The sequence below is a fragment of the Podarcis muralis genome, chromosome 7, assembly GCF_964188315.1.
Source record: "Podarcis muralis chromosome 7, rPodMur119.hap1.1, whole genome shotgun sequence".
NCBI lineage: Eukaryota > Metazoa > Chordata > Lepidosauria > Squamata > Lacertidae > Podarcis > Podarcis muralis.
Genome location: NC_135661.1, coordinates 28,051,552 through 28,073,934, shown reverse-complemented (window position 1 = coordinate 28,073,934; position 22,383 = coordinate 28,051,552). Strand labels below are relative to the sequence as shown.

Sequence of the window (22,383 nt, the reverse complement as noted above, 5' to 3'; positions counted from 1 at the left end):
GCCAGAAGAGGCTTAGTTATGCTGACAGAAGCTGTACGCTGGCTCCCTTAGCCAATAAAGCGAGATGAGCGCCGGAACCGCAGAGTCGGCCACGACTGGACCTAATGGTCAGGGGTCCCTTTACCTTTACCCTCCACTGCTGAGCTCTGATTCAGTCCCAATGAAGCTTCCCCATCACCTCAAGTGTGGCTGCAGTGGTGAATTCTGAAGTGCTAGTGTTCTTCACGGCAATAAGAACCCAAAAAGAGTCTTGCTGCATCAGGCCAATGGCCCATCACATCCAGCATCCTCTTTTCACAGCGGCCAACCAAATGCCTGTGGAAAACCAGCAAGCAGGACCCAAGGACAAAGGTTCTCTCCCCTCCTGTGGTTTCCAGCAACTGGTGGCAATCTTTGTGGCAACTTTAAAAGCTTTGTGGCAACCATGCCCCTTCTGAGATTATATACAAGGACAGTGGAGAGACTCCTTTTTGATTTTCGCACCTCAGCGCCCAACCCACCTAAATTTGCCTTTGCTGAACCACTTTGTGAACACATCTAGCCTTTGAAATTCACACTTCTCCGAATTGTGCAAGGCAGTTCATCAGCACTCCAAAATGCAGGTACAGTGGTACCTCGGGTTACAAATGCTTCAGGTTACAGACTCCGCTAACCCAGAAATAGTACCTCGGGTTAAGCACTTTGCTTTAGGATGAGAACAGAAATCGTGCTCCGGCAGCATGGCAGCAGCAGGAGGCCCCATTAGCTAAAGTGGTGCTTCAGGTTAAAAACAGATTCAGGTTAAGACTTCCAGAACAAATTAAGTTCTTAACTAGAGGTACCACTGTATTAGTAGGGGTAAAGGATGCAATTTGGGGGATAGGTTTGTGCCAAAAAGCACTGTATTCAGGGGAATGGCTTGCAAAAGACACATCTATCAAGCAAAATTGTGTACAGAAACATGCATATTAGGAGTGGCATATGCATTTACAACAGAGATTTTTTTTAAAAAAAAATCCAAACATACAGAGATGGGGCAAACTAAACAAGACTCGGAAGATGAGAAACAGAAAGAATCTGAAATGGATCGATTCTTCCATCCCTATCGACAAGAAAAATGAATTTTTGACCTATGGAAAGGTCAGGGCTTCAACGCCAAACCAGCTTGGTTCTAAGCCACCTGTCCTCCGTGCACAGGCTAAAAGACTTCCAATATTTAAAATGTCAGTCTTGGACCATTACCAAACAAAGCAGCACCAAAATTGTTTAACAGCACAAGACAGTGGCCGTTCTCAAGACAAGACACAGGAAAGCCAACGTCAGATGCAGGGAGTGAGGGGCAGGGAGCGTGCAGAGCAGCGACGAGCACACTCTTTTCTACCTCGAGCCAAAGGGAAATAAGTGGTGCTTTCAGCGATGGATGGCTTTCACAAAGCTGCAGCTTCTGGCCAAGGTGGTTCAACAGGGTTTATATTTAGAAGCGGACAGAGTGAATTACAGCTCACCCCGCCCCAGATGCAGCCAACAACAACAGAGGCCATGCTCGTCTTGACGGCATCGGCGGGTTCCCTTCGACCCAGTACGGTGCCGGCTGCCAGCAAACTGACTCACAGATGGAGTTTTATTTCTTATTTTTCAGAAGTGGGGAGGGGGGGGGAAGAAGCTCAAAGTTTTGGGCCTTTGCCTTTTTAGGGAGCCCTGAGAGAGGGTGGCGCATTTGTCAAAAGGGCATTGGAAGTGTCGAGAGAGAGAGAGAGAGAGAGAGAGAGAGAGAGAGAGAGAGAGAGAGAAAGAAAGAAAGAAAGAAAGAAAGAAAGAAAGAAAGAAAGAAAGAAAGAAAGAAAGAGACCAAACAGGAGCAGGAAGGATTATTTAGTTGTGATTCCTGCATTGCAATGAGGATGGACTAGAGGACCCTTGGAGGTCCCATCCAACTCTACAATTCGAATGATTCCAAGGGCTGAAATGCTATATGGGACCTGCTGTTCCACGCTCTACAATGCTGCAAAGCCACCCCAGGCAGTTGGCACCAGCCTGCTAACAAAGCTACTACCCTCTCTGCAAACAGGATAGATAGATGATAAATAGGTATTTTATACCAATCCTGCACCCAGCATCCCTAGGCCAAGAGGTGACCTGGCCCTTCCTAGATCCTAACTTCCCCCATCCTCTGAGTTCTGAATATTTTGCCATTCGTTGTTTTAAAGTGACAGAATTGCCTTTTGAAGCAGCTTCTTCCCCCGCCCCCATTAAAGGAGGCTGGAAGCTGTTTCAAAATGTGCTTTGCTCTGCCTGTCCTTTAAGCAGGAGGGTGGCAGCCTTGGCACCTCCTTCCGTAGCTCACTTAAAGAAGCAGGCAAAAGGGCTTTAATCTCAGCTGCTCCAGCAGATAAGCGAAGATTAAATCCTGTGGCCTCTCCTGCATGATCCTGTTCTGTCGTGTACTAAGCTTGGATCCTAGAACAATAGGCAAGTAGGATCCTAGAATGCAACAACTGATTGGCTTGCAGGGAAAGACCAATCAGGCTCCAGGAGGACGTTAACCAGCCTATTAGGCTGGTAGGATCGTAGAATGCAACAGCTGATTGGCTTGCAGGAAAAGACCAATCAGGCTCCAGGAGGGAAGCAGAATCAGCCAATCAGACGGGACTCATTGTGTAAATAATGTATATAAAAGCCTAAGGCTTGAGGAGCAATTCAGTCACTGTTTTACAAGCTGCAATAAAGAGCATGAAATCACTACAGGACTCTGAGTATATTTCATGTGCTGGGAATAAGGCAGCACAGCCAATGCAGGATTAAACCATCTCCTCCGGCTGCTGTCAGTGGATGGGGTCCTGCAGACTAAGATTGGTCCGTGGGCCCAGAAGTTCCCTACCCATCCACTACCCACAGAAAAGGCCCTGTAAATTGTGGGCAAGGGAAATGTTTTCCGAGAACAGGCATAGGGCTACTTCATTTGTGTAGAATCCGGGGGAAGGATAGAGGCTGGTTCTGAATCTGCTGCCCCCTAATGCTGTTGCACTTTGAGACCATCATCTCACAACAAAATCAGGAAAGAGCAAACAAAAATATCAAGGAGGTGGAGTGACACACACACACACAAAATGAAAGGTTGCACTGGGGAGTTTTTAGTTTAGAGAAAAGGCAAGTAAGAGGTGACATGATGGAAGTTTATAAAATTTACACACGGCATGCAGAAAGTTTTTCTCTCTTATCACCTAGCAGTAGAGCTTGTGGAAATCCAACGAAGCTGATCTTTGGGAGATTCGGATATAAAGGACGTCATTCTTCACACAGCGCATGGTTAACCTGTGGGACTCCCTCCCACTGAGGGCAGTGACAGTCCTGAACTTGGATGGCTTTAATTGAGGGATTGGACATATTCATGGAGGAGAAGGCTCGTTGAGGGAGCTGGGTATGTTTATCTTGGATAAGAAGAGACCGAGAGGGGATAGGATAGCCATCTTCAAAGATCTTAAGGGCTGCCCCATGGAAGATGGAGCAAGCTTGTATTATGCTACTCCAGAGGGGAGCATCCAAAACAACAGATTTAAGTGACAAGGAAGGAGATTCCAACTAAACATTAGGAAGGTGAGAGTGGAACGGATAACCTTACATCCGTTGGAGGTTTTTCAACAGAGGTTGGATGGCCATCTGTCAGGGATTCCTGCACTGCAGGGGCTTGGACTGGATGACCCTCGGGGTCCCTTCCAACTCTACAGTTCTATGATTCTATGAACAGTGACGGCACCTAGGTATCAAGCACAGCAGCGGAGGATGGCCTGTCCCCTTTGCTTTATTGCCCAAGTTGTGTGAGAGAAATGTGCTTCTGGTCGAGAGACTGGGCTGCCCACACTTTGAAATTGCTCTCTCCCCACTACCACCCTGAAGCCCCGCAGAACAATGCAGCCTCTGTCGCTGGTGGGGTCACTCTTGGCCCTGACCACTTAGTAACAGCCTCCCTATTGGCCGCCCCGCCAAGCGGAATTATGATTGCCGTTGACCTATTATGAATAATCATGGGAGCGAAGAAGGGAATCCTTTCAGCGCAGGGAAAAGGGAAGCTTTTTAAAACACACAGGAGGAGCAGAAAATAAGGAAATCCAGTTGCAGAACTGGGAGCAAGCTGGGGGGGGGGCGGAGAGGAAGTGGGCAGCACAACAGAGCTGGAGGCAACAGAACTAAGCAGGGAAATGTGTGTCTGCCCGCAGCATCCTCTTTGGAGTTGGCCTTCTGCATAGCCAAATGTGGAATAACCAGCCTCATATAACCACCAAGTCTAATCAATGCATGAAGGGGTTAATACCATAGAGTAAGCTGTCCTGCCAGGCTTAGCTATGTCCGCTTCCCTTACCTGGCAGGAAAAAGGTAATCAAGCCTATTGTTCCCTTCCAGTCTACCTGAGAAGCTCAGTGTGTAAAGAGATTTGAGCTTTCTCCATGCCGTGTACAACACTTTCAACCTCTGCCATGTCCCTCTTACAAACCAGCCTTTCTTCTTGGTCGAGCCGCTCCTCCTACGTTCCCACAAGGGAAATTGCAGCAGTGATCAGAAATTCCACTGCCTTGGCAGGTTAGAAAGAGGCAGCGGAGCCCTCTGACTTTTCATCTACCCATCCTGCACCATCCATCCCAGTCCATGGCCTGCCAGTGGGAGGTCTGCTGCGGGACCAACTCCCTAGCGGTGCCAGCTGTCAGCTAAGGGAAGGCATCAGTCACAGCAAAGGGGGAGGTGTTTACATCTAAGAGCAGCACCAGAGCTAAATATTTGTGTGAAGTAAAAGCGGGGGGGGGGGGGTTAACTTGGTGTGGCAAAGTGTCCGGCCTCCTATGCAAACAGCAGTATGCACACTCACACCCACACTTTAAAAGGGATCAAAGCAGGGATGAGATTTTCAGAGCTGCAAAAAGACAAACAAACCCAAGTCTTACCCAAAAGATTTGTTCTACCTCACTCCCACCTCCCCAAGAATAAAACTGAGAGGTGCGCTTTCCTCTTAATGTTGAAAAGTTTTAAAATAGGTCAGAATGAGGATGACGTGCTCTCATCTGCTTGAGCATTTTGGCTGTCCTTTCCTGAACCTTTGCCAACTCTACAACACCCTTTTTCAGGTGAGGCAGCCAGAACTGCGCACTGGATTCCCCAAATCTCTTCTTCCATACATAAACTTACTGGTGGTGCCTGCTCACTCATATTGGCTAGTTGTAAAAGCCGCAAGGGTTTTCATAAGCCTGTTTTCAGCCAGTTTACAGAGGTGGAGCTTTGCAAAGCATCGGACAGCCTTCTAGCAAGCTTCCCAGGACTCCATGCTGGTTTCCAGAGCTTCCTGTCCCAGGACAACTTGCAGCTCTGACCTTCCATGCTGCACCTGCTCAGTACCTGACCTGCAGTTCTTCCAGAGGTATCTCGTTTCAAATGAAAACAGGCCTGGAGTTTCTAAGGCAGCCATTCTTAAAAGCTCTTGTTGTACACTGAAGATGACTGGTCTAGCTTTCTTCTCCTTTGTATGTATTAAATTGCACACACACAAACACACACAGAAAGAGATGGGGGGGAAGGAGGGTGGATGAAAGCCTTCATTATTAACACACATCTGCTTCACAGCGACAAGCATGCATGGGGGCGAACTGGGCAAAGATGCCCAGGATTGGCGTGGGGGTGGGGAGTGTGTTCTTTGAAGCTGCCACTGCGGCTGCTGAAGAGGCAAGCCGCTAGTCAAGGGTGGGATATGTGGATTGCCTCTTCAGCATGCAATGGAAGCTTCAAAAGGAAGCCGGAGGGTTTCTCTGTTATGGTTTCAGGATAGGATGGCCCATTACATGTTGGTAAAAAAAGGTACAGTGGTGCCCCGCAAGACGGAAAACCCGCTAGACGAAAGGGTTTTCCATTTTTGAGTTGCTTCGCAAGACGATTTTCCCTATGGGCTTGTTTCGCAAGACGAAACGTCTTGCTAGTCTTGCGATTTTTTTTCGCTCCCCCCCCCTTTTTCTAAGCCGCTAAGCCGCTAATAGCCTTTTAGCCGCTAAGCCGCTAAGCCTTTAATAGCCGCTAAACCGCTAATAGCGCTAATAGCGCTAATCCGCTTAGCCGCTAATAGGGTTGCTTCGCAAGATGAAAAAACCGCTAGATTAAGAGAATCGCGGAACGGATTCTTTTCGTCTTGCGAGGCACCACTGTAAAGCTAAAGGACCCCTGACAGTTAAGTCCAGTTAAGTCCAGTCCAGACTGGACTTAACTGTTGCGGCGCTCATCTTGCTTTATTGGCCGAGGGAGCTGGCGTACAGCTTCCAGGTCATGTGGCCAGCATGACTAAGCCGCTTCTGGTGAAACCAGAGCAGCACATGGAAATGCTGTTTACCTTCCTGCCAGAGCGGTACCTATTTATCTACTTGAACCCTAAATTGCTTGTTCCAGGCAACCCCAAGATCCTTGGATGGAAGAATATTTTAAACTGCTTTTAGAATGTTTTTTTTAAAAAATAAAAAACTGCAACTGATTTTACATATGTTTTTTAACACTTTTCTTTATTTGAAGATTGCACAAAAATACAAAAAGCAACAAACATACATACCAAAAACCGACAAACAAAAAGAAAAAAGAAAAAGAAAACTACTAAACTATACATAAATGAAAACCAATACCATCAGATATACATTATTTTACATGTTTTTAATTGTAATTGATTCTGGAATGTTTTGGTCTGTTTTAATAAAGCTTTTGCTTTTTTTGTTTTTGCTTCTTAAATTGTGCACCTCTTTGCTGCCCTAGGCTCCTTGGGGTGAAAGGGCGGGGTTCAAATTCAATATTACTACTACTAACAACAATGCAATAAGGTAAAAGAGAATGCCAATTTGCACACCGTAGGTTATGTGTTCAGCAGCAAGCATCCAAATAATAGGCTGCATCCAGCTACTCAGAGTAGATCTCCTGAAATCATGCTAACTATTGAGTTGAGCTCCTGCAATTACAATAGTTATGCCCACTAATGCCATTGGGTGTACTCTGAGTAGGACCAGCATCAGGGACAAACATATTACTGCTATCTAATTAAGAAATGCAGTGCCTTTAACCAAGGCAGATACCAGGCGAGAGAGAGAGAGACACATGTGACCAGGTGCTGTTCACTGAAGATGGGCAACTTCAAAGAGGCCCCCCTCCCTTCTCTCCCTTTTGATGGCTCCTTATCTTTAAACCCAGACTTTGAAAGAACAGCCTTCAAATAGAGGACACCTTCAGGCAGAGGACTCTCCTCCTCCGGCAGCCCTTCAAAATAGAGGACTGCCCTGTGCAAGTAGGACATACAGCCAGCACTCTATTTCAGGTACCAACCGGGGTCCACAAAAAGGATTGTGCAAGGTCAAACATGGTGTCGCTTCCAGATGTTGGTGGACCACCATTAAGTAGTAGGCCAGGTTCAAGGTACTGGTAATGCAAAGCTCTCCAGATCAGGGTGTCCCAGACTTTGGTCTCCAGCTGCTTTTGGACTACAACTCCCATCATCCCTAGCTAGCAGGACCAGTGGTCAGAGATTATGGGAATTGCAGTTTAAAAACAGCTGGAGACCCATGTTTGGGAAAGACCCTCTCTAGAGCTTGGGGTCAAGATACCAAACAGATCGTCTCAGTCCTGATAGATCCAACCAATCACTGAACTCTGCAGGAGACCTTGGCAGATACCGTCTCATCAGGAGGACCTTTCCACAGGACATGGGAATCAGGCTTTTAGTGTGGCAGCACCTGCCCTCTGGAACTCCTTCCCCTCACTATATGAGCCAAACGCCATCTCTGCTGTCCTCAGAGCACCCATGGAAACACCTATAGAAAATTTAAATCTCAGTCTGTATCTGTGCTGGACTTGAAATTCTTTTTGATATAGACGCAATCCACAAATGAAATACATAAATAAATCTCTCATCGTCCTTGGCCATTGGCCATGCTGATAGGAGTCCAACAGCATCTGTAAGAACACAAGAAGAGCCTGTCTGGATCAGGCCAACGGCCAATCAAAGTCCAGCACCCCAAAGAGAAACCCGCGAGCAGGACCTGAGTGCAACAGCAACTCTTCCCAACAACTGGTTTTCAGAAGGATTACTGCCTCCAGCTATGAAGGCAGAGCATAGCCATCACGGCTTGTAGCCTTACCCTCCATGAATTTGCCCAACCCTCTTTTAAACCCATCCAACTTGGTCCCAACTCTGAGGCTATCAGCTCAGCCCCTCAAAAGCAAACCCCAAGATTAGCAAGATTCTCCTCCTCTGCTCACATTGTTCTTTAAAGCTTTGTTTTCCTCTTTTCCTGCTATTATTTAGACAGGCACCACGTCCCGAAAGTGTGCAAGCCTCTGAACTAATCCTCATCCTTTCTGCAACTGCTGTCCAAATATTTGGACAGTCGGCAGGACCCAGAAGCACCCAAACTTTGATTTTCAGCCGCCTGTTTACCAAACCTCACACTTTTGTTTAAAACTGTAAAACTCTTTTGCCCTGCAATAAAACAGCCCCGGCGCATCCTGGCAGGGGGAGGTAAAGGAAGCGGGGAAAGAAAGCAACTTCTTATTGTGGAAATAAATTGCCTAAGACTCTTAAAACTGTTTGCATAATTTTGGGTTGGCTCTGGGAAGCGAGCGCCAGGCTGGGTGACCTCATCCCTCGAGTTTTCGGCGCACAGGGCGCCTGACCTACCCTCCAGATCCTGCGTGATATCCAGAGTTGAACTCCACGAAAAGCGCTCCACTGTTGCACATTCCAGCTCCGTCAAGTCCGCAGGGAGGGTCTCCAGTTCGTACGCCCCTCTTTTCTTCCAGTATAGAAACATTTTGCATAGAGGAATCCCAGAAGCGTAGCTTGTCCTTAAAGCTCAGTGGCCCAAAGGGAGATCTTCTCTCTCTCTGTCTCACCAGCCTGGGATGGTGGTGAGCGCAACATTTTTTAGCCCAAGTCCCATCCGCGGCTTGAGCCGTAGCCGGTCAGGATTGCACCTTAAGGAGCAGGTTCCGGCAGATGTACAGACAAGTGGCTCATTCATCCTGGTGAAACGGGAGGTTTCTGGGAGAGCAAAGAGCTTCTAAGAAACTGACCAATGTTCTGCGCACCCAGCCGGACAAAGGGCCTTTTTCTCGTGCCTCCTACAGACATTTTACAAATTTCGCTTTCCATCATTTATGAAAGAGATCTCAGCCAAGGATACAAGACAGACTTATGGTGGGCATTTAAGAAAAAGAAAAAGAAATCTTGCTGGAAAGCAACCAAAATAAGGCGGTCTTGTCGCTACAATGAGATTTCGAAAGAAACAAGGAGTGTCGAAATCATACATGGGAAGAGAACCATTGTCTCCAAGGTGGGAGTCAGGCAGCTGATTTTAAATTTGATGCAGGAGATAATGAGAGAAAGGAGCATCATTGCGTCCCATGAGAACCCCAATTTCTTATCTCCCAATTAGAGAGGAATATTTTGATGCACACACAAAAACCTGTTTACCAGAAGAGTGACAGTCTAGTGCTGAACAGAAATGCTGACCCGAGACCAAGCATAATTGGTGGCGGGTTCCTGTAGCTCACTATGTGACCACAGACTAGTCAGCATCTCTCAGCATCACCTACCTACCTACCTCACAGGGTTGTTGGAAACAAAACCACGGAGACATCAGCGGGATTTGCATCAGCCATTCTTCCAGCCTCTTGCCAAAAGCTGTCACCTGTGCCTGCAGTCTCAGAGGTCAGGCAAGGATGGTGGGCTGCAGCAAAGTTTTGCAGAGAGCCACAAGCCAGGCATGATTGCAAGAGTCTTCCCTTGCCATTAATCTCAAGAGCTCTCATTTAGAGGCAGACTGCCTCTGAACATGGAGGTTCCACCTAGGACATCATGGCTGTAGATCAACCATACTTCCCCTCTAAACCTAAGCCAATGGCCATCACATCTTGTGGCAGAGAGTTACACAGTGTCAAGAAGTAGTACTTCTTTTTCTAGTATGTACAGTTTTCTAAATCTTTCTTCATATTCCACCTGTGCTTAGCCATTCCCACCACCACAACGCCCAAAACACTTTAGCAGTGCCTTTCCTCATAGGGGAAGTGCCCTTCAGTTTGGTATATAGCAAGGAATGTAACATTTGCAATTTAGTCTAATCATGGAACTGGAAACCTGGTGTGATCTTCGGCCTAGTTTCTTTGACGACTAGAGAAACTAGAAAACTTTCATAGAAAGGGTTTTTTGGGGTGGGGTGACAATTTACTACCTACCCCAAGCTGAAATTCCAATGTATATAAGTAAATGACTCCAAATGAGTTGTGTGTGCATGTAATAGAGGGAGAGAGATGAAAATAACTGAATTCTGTTTCCCTAGCTCAGTTTTCGCTTGAAAAACCTCATGGGACATTTTTCCCCCATTGGTACCCCCAAATACAGGACTCAGTAGAGAATTCCTTGGAGCATTTTTTTCTCATTCCATCATGCTTCTTTTTTTTTCTTTTCAGAAAAGAAAAATCTACGCAGGTCCTTAAATATGCTTCTCTGGGTCAGTTTTATTAGAAAATGTTTACCCTCGCTCAGCATGTTACTACTGACAGCGGTAAAAACAAAACACGCCAAATGCAGAAAACTTAAGTGTAAATGGTAAGCAGTTGAAATCTGGCAACACTCTTTGCTACGATGCAGCTCACAATGCCCATGGGGACCAATGTCGCAGGTCTGCTTCTGGGTAAATTCAACCATGCAAAGTGCACCCAGGCTAGATTTTAAACACTTGTGGGGTTGTTGGGGTTTTTTCCCCCCGCATACACACTTTCATCCAATTTTATTCCACCTCCATAAACTTGGGATTTTTGCAAAAATTCAAGCCTCCCTGATTTGCCTTACATAATCACAGACAGAAGATTCCTTTGATAAACAATGGCTGATCTTGTAATAAACTAATCATACCCACACAGGAAACACTTGATACCAATTAAAAAGCAACTTCTAATAGGTATGATTCCTATAATTGATCATTTATTTGAGGTCACATCCACGGAGATTCATTGTATACAGAGATTCCATTGCTTCTAAATCTCCACCGCCTGCCACGTTTGTTATGGAGAAAAAGATTTACAAACTCTTGCTACAGCAATAAAGGCCGAAACTTATTTTGATGGATTATTCAATCCTGGTGCAGAGATTTTTATTCTACTACATAGCAGAACTTCCAACTTGCAGGGGCACTGGTCTTCGTGATAGAAAAGTAACATTAACAGCGGATTCCCATGCCAATTGCCATAAATGTCCCAAAAGTTCCACCACTCTGCATCATGGTTTTGACAGCACCACCCATCAGTTCTCGCCCTCTCATGCCAAACACGAGACAAGAAAATGTGCCGAACAGTGCACCTGCTGCCATACCAACAGCAAAGCCCATCATGAAGCCCATTTTCACTCTGTCAAAGCAACTGGGTTGGGATTGGCCATATGGCCCCACTGTCACAGGCATCCTGGACCATCTCACTCTCTGGGCTCGCCTGCAAACAGCCTTTGCCCTGCTTCTTCCCTCGTCCCCTCTCACCTCGGCCACTCCGCGCTTCGTTCCACCCCTGTGGGGTTGTTTGTTGGGTTTTTTTTAGTAAGAAGGTCTTTATCACTTGTCAGCTCTCACATACACAGCTCGCACATGCACACCCCACTCTGAAGCAGGAATGCCCACTGAGGCAAAAGTCTTTTTAACTTTTACAAAGCTTCTCCCAAGGAATAGGCTACTCTCTCTCTCTCTCTCTCTCTCTCTCTCTCTCTCTCTCTCTCTCGATTCCTCCCTTCCCTTTTGCGGAGCGGAATAGCCTTATAGCACACTGCAGGGTTTGCAAGTGGCATGTGGTTTGAGGGCTCTTTGAAGCTTGCTCTGATAAATCCTCAAAAGTCAAGATTAAAGGGAAGGATTTTAGGAAGGTGGAACTGCAGGAGGCTCAGCCCATTCCCTGAAATTATACCTCTGCCAGCTTCCCATCACAGGCCTGGGTTGGGGGCTTCCGTCCCACTTCCAGGAAAGAAAGAAAGAAAGAAAGAAAGAAAGAAAGAAAGAAAGAAAGAAAGAACACTTCCTACCCCAGCTGGCTGCCCCACAGACCTGCCCTCTTCTATGGACCTGGCTTGCTGCCCACCAGACAATTTGACATGCTCCTCCAAGTCAGCCACTTTTTTTTTCCATCTGTTGACTCAGCCGCCCAAAATGAGTTTTTGGCAATTGAACTCGCCTTTGCTGGTTTTGTACAGACTTGGATTCTACAACTGGTTTTCCTTTTCGGCCCGATGCTTCAGCACGCCCAGAAATACAGGCAGCATCCATGTGCAAAGGGAGGGGGGAAGCAAAACTGGGCGGTGGAGTGGCATGGGGAAATGTGCAGAGGGAGAGAAGAAAGGGGCAGCAGGGCTTTTGCTGAGGGATGAGAAACTGCATGCACCGAGTTGCTTTCCTTTTATTCTAGCACCCACTCACCTGCCCAGGTGGGAGGTAAAGAGAAGGATCTGTGCAAACAGACTGGGCACAACCAAGTCCCCCTCTTGTTCCACATGCCTAATTAAATCCCTTTTTTTCTATTTAACTTGCAAAGGTCACTGGAAACAAGGCTCATCTATCAGAGGAATCACAATGCTCTTTGGCATCAGAGGCGGGTGTTTGTTCTGAAAGGCCAACCTGTCTCCAACCTGTCTCCAATAGCTCTTTCTTTCTTTCTTTCTTTCTTTCTTTCTTTCTTTCTTTCTTTCCCTTGAAAATGGACCCAGAACTTATTTTTGGCTCATAGAAGATAAACTGCTAGGCAGAAGCAGAGGAGCGGCTTACACCCAAGGCTTCTTACCCACCACAAAAATTAAGCAGCCTTGAAGTTCCATCTACCTCATTGTCCTGTCCTTCCACACTGGCAAGCCAAGGTGGCTTTGCGCATCCGCTGATCTATGGGCTTTATGGAGGCAACAGCCCACCCCTGCTGCTTGCCTCCAGCATCGGCCCTGTACAGGTAGACTGCCTCTAAACATGGAGGCCCCATGCTTAGCTCTGCACGGATGATTGCCCAGGCTGGCCTTCAGGCTGTACACATGAGAAGCGTCTCCAACTCCCCATCGCTCAGCCCAGACACTGAGGTCCTCTTCCAAGGACCTTCTGCCTGTTCCCTCGCCGTGAGAAGTGAAGCTATGGGGAGCCAGGCAGAGGGCCTTCTTGACAGTGGCACCCACCCTGTGGAATGCCCCTCCCATCAGATGTCAAGGAGATAAAGAACTACACAACTTTTAGAAGACATCTGAAGGCAGCCCTGTATCGGGAAGTTTTTAATGTTTGATGTTCTGCAGTGGTACCTCGGGTTAAGAACTTCATTCGTTCTGGAGGTCTGTTCTTAACCTGAAACTGTTCTTAACCTGAGGTACCACTTTAGCTAATGGGGACTCCTGCTGCCGCCGCACGATTTCTGTTCTCTTCCTGAGGTAAAGTTCTTAACCCAAGGTACTATTTCTGGGTTAGCGGAGTCTATTATTATTATTATTATTATTTCTCCCGTGCTCCAACCTGGTGATATCCCCTTCTTTCTGTACAATTCACACTACAGAAATCGGAAATGTGTGTTCTTCGCTGGGCTTCGTTGAGAAGCAGATTCTTGCTGTTCCCTCAGCCACCGCCCCCCGCTCCCCCTTTCAGCAAAGGTTTCTGGAAGGAGAACCTCCTGGCAGGCAAGAGCACCAGACTGTAGCCTGGAACGAACAAGCTGCAGCCATCCTGCCTTTTAAAACACCTCAGCCCGAATGGATGGAAACTCTGACAAGGCCCCGGCATTCCTCATCAAGCAGCAAAGGAAGATAGAGAAGGGGAGAGGGTTGAACTCACAGAGAAAAGTGGTCCTTGGAGCCAAATGGCTTGCAAAGCCAGAAGTGGGGGCTGGAATCACAGGAGCTGGAAGGGATCCAAACTGTCATCTTGTCCAAGGTTGTGTCCAAGGTAAAGGATGCTTTGGGAGCCAATCTGAGCCACCTTCTCTGGCCTCACGCTGAACCCCTACTCCCAGCCTCCTTGGCCCACACTTAAGAGGTCAAGTTTCACAGCCCAAAAGCACATCATTTATTTCTTTATTTAATTTCTACCCCACCTTTCTCTCCAAGGGGCTCAGTGTGGGGTGGCAACAATTCTCAGCTGGCTTTGGGGTTTTTGGGGCCCTGATCAGAAGGAAAGGGGTGTGGAGCTGGCCGTAAATAAGTTAGCCAGAGCGCCCCTCCTGGGTGTCCAATGAAACTGAACGTTGGAAGGTTCGGGGCAGACAAGAGAAATGACTTTTTCATGCAGTTAAACTGTGGAACTCAGTCCCACTGGAGACAGGGATGGCCACACCAAACTAGACGGCTTTAAAAGAGGATTGGACAAATTCATGGGGAGAGGGTTGTCGATGTCAACTGGGGCACGTTTTTGGCCACTGTGAGGACTGAGAAAAAGCCACAAGCATTGGTCCTTGCTGTATTCTCATTCTCTCTCTCTCTCTCTCTCTCTCTCTCTCTCTCTCCTGGAATCCACTTTCTCTCTTTTTCTCTGCCTGTCAATCTTGATTGACCATGAACACAAGTGTGTGAGACAGATGTTAAAACCCAGCTCCTGGGCATTGCATCACTTTTAAGCCTGATGGAGCACAGAGATGGGCTGTTTCTGGTCCCGGCAGCCTTGATTGTGAAGGGTTGTGAAGGAGGTTGGGTGGCCATCTGTCAAGGATTCCTGTATTGCAGGGGGTTGGACTAGATGACCCTGGCATCCCTTCCAACTCTACAATTGTATGAAAAGCCACCCATTATCATATTTATTTATTTAGATTCATACACCACCTGATTGTAAAAAACAACAACCTCAAAGTTTACAAAAAAGATATAGTTACCAGTAAGAATTTAAGACTTTCAAAAAGCTAAAATAACAAACTGAAAACAGATTAAAACTCACATCAACTTTCTAAATTTCTGGGTAGGCCTGTCTAAAAAAAAATGTTTCTAGCAGGTGCCAAAAAAAGAGTATGGCAATATCAAATGGCAATGAGTTCCCAAGGCATCTACTGCATAATGGGCCTGCATCTCTGATTCCTTTAAATACCTATCAACACCCTGAAAGGGGGTGGGGTGGGAGACACATACATGGAATGATAATATTTTAGCCTCAATAACCTCCGGAGCTTTCAGCATGTTTCCCCAGTCCAGTCCAGACCCGATAACACTCTGTATACCCAACTGCACTGGCTCTCTTCTGCTCCTTAAGGCAGCCGTCTCCTCGGGAGGACACAGCGCTTGCTCTAAATCTCCTGCTATTTTTTCCACTTGCAGAGAAAAAGCAGAAAGCCAGCTGTGCTAAAACCAGAGTGTCTGTGTGCAAGGGGCGGGGGGGCGGGGGGGGAGGCGGAGGCTGTTGGCAACGAGAGCTTGCCTGAACAGTGCCAGGTCCTGGGAAACTTGCGTGAGAAGCCGCACCGCGAAAAACCTCAAGCTTTTTCAGCCTGTTAAAAATAAAAAAGGGGGAGGTAAAAAAAATAAATGTTTCTTGTGGTTGTGATGAGCACCACCCAGGCCCTTGGCTTTGCCCTGGTGTGGATTAAGTTCTCAGGGCAAAAAGCAAAAAACAGGTCCCCTTCCCCACGCACACATTCGTATCTGCGGCTCTGGCATCGAAAGGGGGTTGGACTAGATGACCCTTGGCGTTCCTTTGCAGCCCTGCCATTCTATGATGCCATGAAGCCACCAGCAACGATGTTTCTTAGGTTCATCCTACCCCACTTAAAACCCTCCCAAGTGTCCTGACATGGCACCGGATCAGGTCCATCTTAACACCACTGGTGGCAAGACGAACGCCTTTTCTATTCTAAGCAACTCAAAATGGCAGGAATGTTAAACTCATTTCGGACTGGAAGGAGAATTTAGGGAAGGGCCTTGGCTTGGGAGTGGAGCACCTGTTTAAAAAATGTAGATGGTCCCAGGCTCATTGCAGGGGTCTGAGCTAGATGACCCTTTGGGGTCCTCCCAACACTACAATTCTGTGATTCGTTCTCCAATGGCATCTCCAGTTAGGCTGGCGAAGGCTCCCTGCCCTGAAACCCTGGGGAGTAGCTGCCAGTCCGTGCAAACAGTATTAAGCTAGATGAACCAATGGTTTGCCTCGTAAGCTTCCCATGAGCTGCAAGCTCTTTACAAAGGGACCACCGATCAGGACTGTCCTGAGGAAAAGAAAGATGGTGTCCCTGCATTCCAAGTAGGAAAGGAATTCAATCTTTTCTCAGCTCTGGCAATAGGATGGCATCTTCCACCCCTCTTGAAGCCAGCAGGGCCACAGCTCCTTTAATAGCTTGGGGGGGCGGGCTCCTCAGCCCACAGGATCTAATTGCTTGAGGGAGCTGCTTCATTCAGGGGAATGGCTGGGCTGCTCATTGGCCAGTCCTTGGGACGTTCGCCTAGCCGAGGCAGGTCTGGGCTGCACTGTGTTCCATTTCCATTTCTTGTCCAAAATGTCTGCATTATATTTCAGCTTTCACACAATCTAAAAGCCTTTTCCAGAAAACTAATGGAACCTAGGGCATGTCTAGTGCTAATTTCCGTGTGATTTGGTTCCAGGAAAAAAATTAATCCGTCTGCAGCGCCTTGAACCTTGGAAAATCATGAGAGTAAAGGGACGAGATTTGGGGAGGTTATACATTTCTTTCCTGCAATTTTCACGGGGGTGGGGAATCTTGCGGGGGGGGGGGAGAAGAGGAGCAGGCATGTGTGAAAAGTGGGGAGGGACATTGTCCAATGGCAGAGCCATCATTGTGCCACACCATGCCCACTGGCGTGAACGAAATTTAGCACCGCATGCTGGTATATTTGGTCTGAAAGCCACCGTTGCAGAACACAATGGGTACTGCAGCGTGAAAGGAATGTTAGAAAACGGGACAGAAGCTCTACCGCTGTAATCAGGAAATCTAAAGGAATTTCCCCCGTGACTGAATGCAGCCCTGGGTGGAGAATGGTGCTCTTGAGACATTCCCTGGCATCTCAAAATGGGGAGAAGTTGCCTCTTGCTTTTGCCCCGGGTTCAGCAGTGCAAGGGGAAGGGGGTGCCACCTGGATTCCCTGCCTTGATCACCAACATTTCTTGGGTCTGAAAGAAGAAGGGAGTGGGTAGAGAGGAGGAGGAGGAGGAGGAGGAGGAGGAGGAGAAGGAGAAGGAGAAGGAGAAGGAGAAGGAGAAGGAGAAGAAGAAGAAGAAGAAGAAGAAGAAGAAGAAGAAGAAGAAGAAGAAGAAAGCAGCTAATGAAAACATTTAAGGACTGCTTCATTCCTGAGAGGCACAAAAACGAGCAGCATTTCCCTATAATAGGGAAGGAAATGATTTGGGAGAATAAAGCGGGCAGGGTGAACCCTTTTCCAGCTGGCTAATTTATCAGTGTCTCCTTTGCTTATTTTAGGGGGGGGGGGGAATGCTCAGAACAGTTTGTTTTGTCTGTCCTAGTTGCCAAAGAGGTAGCCAGGGTTATAAAATCACCAGTTCTCTCCCACTTCTGGCTCAGAATTGCTGCATTATCAAAAGCCACATACTTGGTTTCATACGTAAACTCGATGTTTATGCGGGGTAGGGGGGCACTGGGTCTCATCTGGACACCTGGGGAGCCACTGTTGGTCAGTAGTGCTAAATAGGATGGCTGCATTCTTGGGAGTTACGGGGATCTCAGCAGAGTCTATAGTTTTCATTGGCCACTGTACACTGTTGTTTTCCCAGAGCAAGGCTGAAGTGCTAGTGAGATAAGCTTGCCACTGGCCTGCCCAAGCAGAAACCCAGGCAAAGGGGTCTTTAGCCCTCTCCCCTCCAGTGGGAAAAGAAACTGATTTTGGCCACAACTTTTGTCATAGGAACACAGGATAAGTAAAGGAGGGACCCATGATAGAGGTGTATAAAATTAGATACGAGATGGGGAAAGTGAACAGTTTTTCTTCCTCTCTAAAAATACTAGAACCCAGCAGGGTCATCTGAGGAAGAAGAATATTCAGGACAACATGAAGTACCACCAACTTGGATGGCTTTATTAAGGTGATTACACCTTAATAAAATACCTGGCGGATGGGGCTATCAAAGGCTAGCCAAAAAGGCCTTATGCTTCCTCCAGGGCAGGAGGCGGAATACCCGTGAAGACCAGCTGCTTGGAATCGCAAGTGAGGAGTCTGCTGTTACACTCAGGCTTGCAGGCTTTCCAGAATCATCTGTTTGGCCACAGTGTAAGAGAGGATGGATGACGGACAGCTAGGCCTTTGGATGGGTCCCAAAGGATATTGCTACAATTTGAGAGGGGTCAGTGTGTATGATACCCATGGGCCCCTTCCAAACCTGTGATCCTGTATAGGTGAGGCTAGAATCTATAAGAGGAAAACAGCCCAACCCGATTCATTGTTAAGGCAATGATTTTGTGCTGCCATTTATATTAGAAAGAGGTTGTTCTGTTGTCATAGAGACAAATGGGGGCAAGCTCCATCACCTAGCTGGAAGTGACATCACCTTGTAAGGTAGAAGAACAAGAGACAAGAGGTTGTGTTGTTTGGCTGTGCTGTAAGCTGGAGATGCAGAGGCATGCCTTGCTCTGTGCTGGACCCAAAGCTGTGACTTGGGGCTACCTTGGGGCCCTAATGGGGAAGCAAGATCTGTTTGGGAGTTAATGATGTGCCCCTCCATCCTATGCTCAGGTTGTAGATACGTGCAAATAAAACCATACATCCTAATGACACCAGTCTCTGTTGACCTTCATGTCAAGGAAGCCGAACCCTGGGTAAGCACAGGCACCCCTAGAGTCTCTCACTGCTCCGTTTGGGGTCCGAGAAGCAATATCATCACCTGCAAGGAGCTCAAGACACGTTTAAACTATGGCACTGTGCCCCCTTGTGCATGTTAGTGATGTGGCGTACATGGCAGAAGAAAACCCGAACTGGCATGAAAGGAAGAGGGCAGCCCTGCTGGATGAGACAAAAGGCCCCATGGAGCCCCACAACCCATTTCCTGCAGGGGACACCAAGATATCTCAATAAAACCCACCAGCCAGGCATGAAAGGAAGAGCCTTCCCGTTTGCCCGTAGCACCAGTTATTTCAGGTGTAGACTGCTCCTGAACATGGAAGACCCATTCCAGGCTGCAGAGACCTTACAGTCACAAAACACCAGGCTGCATCTAACTGTCCCGAAGCAGCAGATCTCCCCCCACCCCAAGCCTATTTCATGACTGTTACCACTTACTTGTTCCCAAGCGCAGGTTGAGCCAGGTGCGAGGTGGGGAGCCATACTTGGTCAGGACCGAGTTCATCCCCTTGCCTCTCGCGGAGCCAGAGTCCCAGGGGGAGCAGTGGGTGGGTGGGTGGGCAGACAGCAGTCCAGAGAGCAGAAGCAGTCACAGCACCACAAAGCGAAGAGATCAAAACAGAAAGGGGCTCAGCGCTGCTCTGCACCCTTCAGGAAGGGAGTGAGAAAGCCATGGTGCTCGGCAGACAGACTCCCACCGCTCAAGCTTTTCCACTCGGACGGCGAGAGCAAAGTATGCGCCTCTTGGCCTCCTCCACGTTTCTTTCTTTCCAGAGCCGAGAGCCTCCCTTGGGCGTTGTATATTTTACCACCGGCTTCCTAGGGTTGTCCGTTTCATGTGCCTTCGCCGTCTGGATTCCCGCTTCTGGGCCTTCCCCCTTCCTGGCAGGCGGCCACACACCTCCACCCCCACCGAAAACGAACTCGGCAACCAAGCCGTCTCTCCAGCCTTGGTGCCCACCGGGGGGGGGGGGGGGGAGAGAGAACTTCCAAAGCGTTATTCCACGGCTCAGTTTTGCTACTCCTCCGAGCCTGCCCGGTTTATTTTATTGCACTGGATTTAGCTCTAACTCTCTTACCCACAACCCGCCATGCAAACAAATCAGCTAGCGAAGCAAAGTCCCTTAGAAAAGCTCAAGGCACAGGCCACTGAGCATCAGGCAGGCAGGACCGGTTGCTACAGCAACCAGCTACTCAGAACCAACTAAGGGAAGCACCACCACACCCCTGATTTCATCTCCCCCACCCCACCCCGGTGCCCGATTATTTTAGATTCAAAGGCTTGTGCAGCTCGTTCCACAGGCAGAGGGGTGCCTGCCTTTTGCCTATGGACATCTGTGCTTTTCTGTCTCTGATAAGATACATTTAAAACTTTGGCTGCCTCAGACCCTGATATTTCATATGTGATTTCCAATCCCCTCCCCACCCGTCTAAAGCACTGCACAGATGGCGTCCATATTTACCCTAGCCACTGTTCAGGGTAGATTGTCAGCCAAAGCTTTTCCTGTGCAGCCAGACTTGGCCATATGGGGAGAATTAAGAACACATTAAGCTAACGCTTTAACTCTTTCGGCTGCCAACGGCGTGACGTATCCGGGCCTCAGCCAATGAGAATGCCCCGGGTTGCGAACCCCAACACAAAGCCCTCCCATTTCAAGAAAACAAAAACTGGTAAAGTTCATCTTTTCCCCGTAGGTTGCTCTCACACAAAAAGGAATAGTTAAATGGGGATGAAGGAATGGATTTCCTGTGGTCTCTCTGAATTACTTAAAAGTGGCTTTAAGGTAGCTGTTTGTAGACTTGAATAGTAAATTCTCCCACCCCAAGGGAGATCTGAGCTGGGACAATTTGTAAATAGAATACATCAGATGCTGTTTCACATGGTACGTATTGAACAGGAAAAGCAGCAATTCCAGGACACTCCGTTGCCAATCTTAAGGCAGTACAAAATAATTTCTATCGTCAGAACTTCAAATGGGAGACAGCAGCAGAAAACGGCTGGATTGCAATTCGTCAAGAGGTCCTAGGCTATCAACTTGTGAACCAAATCAGGATGAAGGGTTGGAGCCATACTGCCAAGTAGACCTATTGGAATTAATCAATATGGCTAACCTTATGGCTGTTGATTTCAATGGGTTTACTCCAACTAGAATTTAGCTGGATACAACCCAAAAGGGTGTTTGTTTTTATCACTACACTACATGTGTCAATTAGCTTATCAATCACCAGGGTTTCTCTGCTGTCACCAGAGATGAAGGGAAAAATTGCACTTTAATGAGAAACTGCTTAATTTGCACCACGAAAGCTGCACTTCTCAAATTTTTCAGTTTGCAGTTTTCCAAACAATATGAACAAAAATGCATATATCTTAGGGGAAAATGTGTGTTTTAAAAGGCATATACTAGTGAAAATAAAATTCACAAATGATATCAGGGAAACAGCTTGCAAAAGTGTGCATTTAGTCAAAACCGCAAATGAAAATGAATTTCCTAGAAGAAATCTGCACTAAAATGCTGATGAATTTTCATGAGGATCTTTAAAAATAATTAAAAAAAACTGCTGAAGAAATGTGGAGAAGTAAATTTAACAATGGGGGTGTGTGTGAGAAACTTTCAACAGAAATTGACGTTTATGCCCATCATCAATGTAATTTGCTTTTATCACTGACTTGTTTCACATTTCGTTCCTCTCTGACTTCACTTCCTTCCATTCCCCCACCTGCCCATATGCTACACATATGCCTTTCAATTTAGGCATCTGATGAAGCACACCCTGCTGCATGAAAGCTTGAGCCATGATAGATCAGTGCTCAAAACCAAAGATCAGTGCTAGAAACCATTGTTCTAGGAGCATTTTACGACAGGGAATTTCATTAGTGCAAGTAGTTTCTGAGTTCTGGGTGCAGTATTGTACCTAAGATTTCAGATTAAAACAGCAGAGCGGAAGGAAAGGAGGAGCTCTTTCTACCTCTCCACTTCTAGCTACTCTCTGAAGACTGGGGAAGAGACCCTTTTAAGAAAATTAGGGAGGTGGGCAGGGGAAGGACTAGACCATATGAAAAATGAACATAATATTTTAGCTGCAGTTCATTCATTTTCAGCCTTGCATTCTTGTTATATAAAAAAAAGTGGGCCAAGACATTCTGTTGCTGCACCTGTAACCTAGGTTTAAGGTACCATTTAGCTCCTAGCTTTCATATCTCTGTTTCGAACACTGCAATAGATTTATTGGTACCTAAGTTTCAACAAGACTCTTTGTTTCACATAATATGGGATCCAGAATCAGTGCTTTCCAGAGGGTTTGTTTTGAAGACTAGCAGATTTATTGTAGCCTAAGCTTTCACGGAGTAGAGCCCATGTTATCAGAGGAATGAAGATGCTCTAGTCAAAAGTGGATGACAACATAAATTTAATAAATAATGCTGCTGCTGTTGAGTCCTCTGCATCCTATTATCATTGGCTAATACAACATCTTAAAAACTGTAAGTTCCTCATCCCTATCCAAAAGGTATACAGTGGTACCTCAGGTTAAGAACTTAATTTGTTCCGGAGGTCTGTTCTTAACCTGAAAGTGTTCTTAACCTGACACCATTTTAGTTAATGGGGCCTCCCGCTGCC

General features: G+C 47.1%; 1 protein-coding gene and 1 pseudogene across 1 annotated transcript in view; both read right to left on the bottom strand.

Moving 5' to 3' along the window:
• The window catches only part of PLEKHG5 (pleckstrin homology and RhoGEF domain containing G5), a 101,640-nt gene extending 81,919 nt beyond the window's left edge, over positions 1-19,721 (bottom strand). The window contains exon 1 of the mRNA XM_077931447.1: positions 19,205-19,721. Within this exon, the coding sequence (XP_077787573.1) occupies positions 19,205-19,271 (67 nt within the window). The 5' untranslated portion in view covers positions 19,272-19,721. The remainder of the gene's footprint in view (positions 1-19,204) is intronic.
• LOC114602357 (reactive oxygen species modulator 1 pseudogene) lies at positions 10,945-18,906 on the bottom strand (annotated as a pseudogene).
• Positions 19,722-22,383: the final 2,662 nt, after the last annotated feature.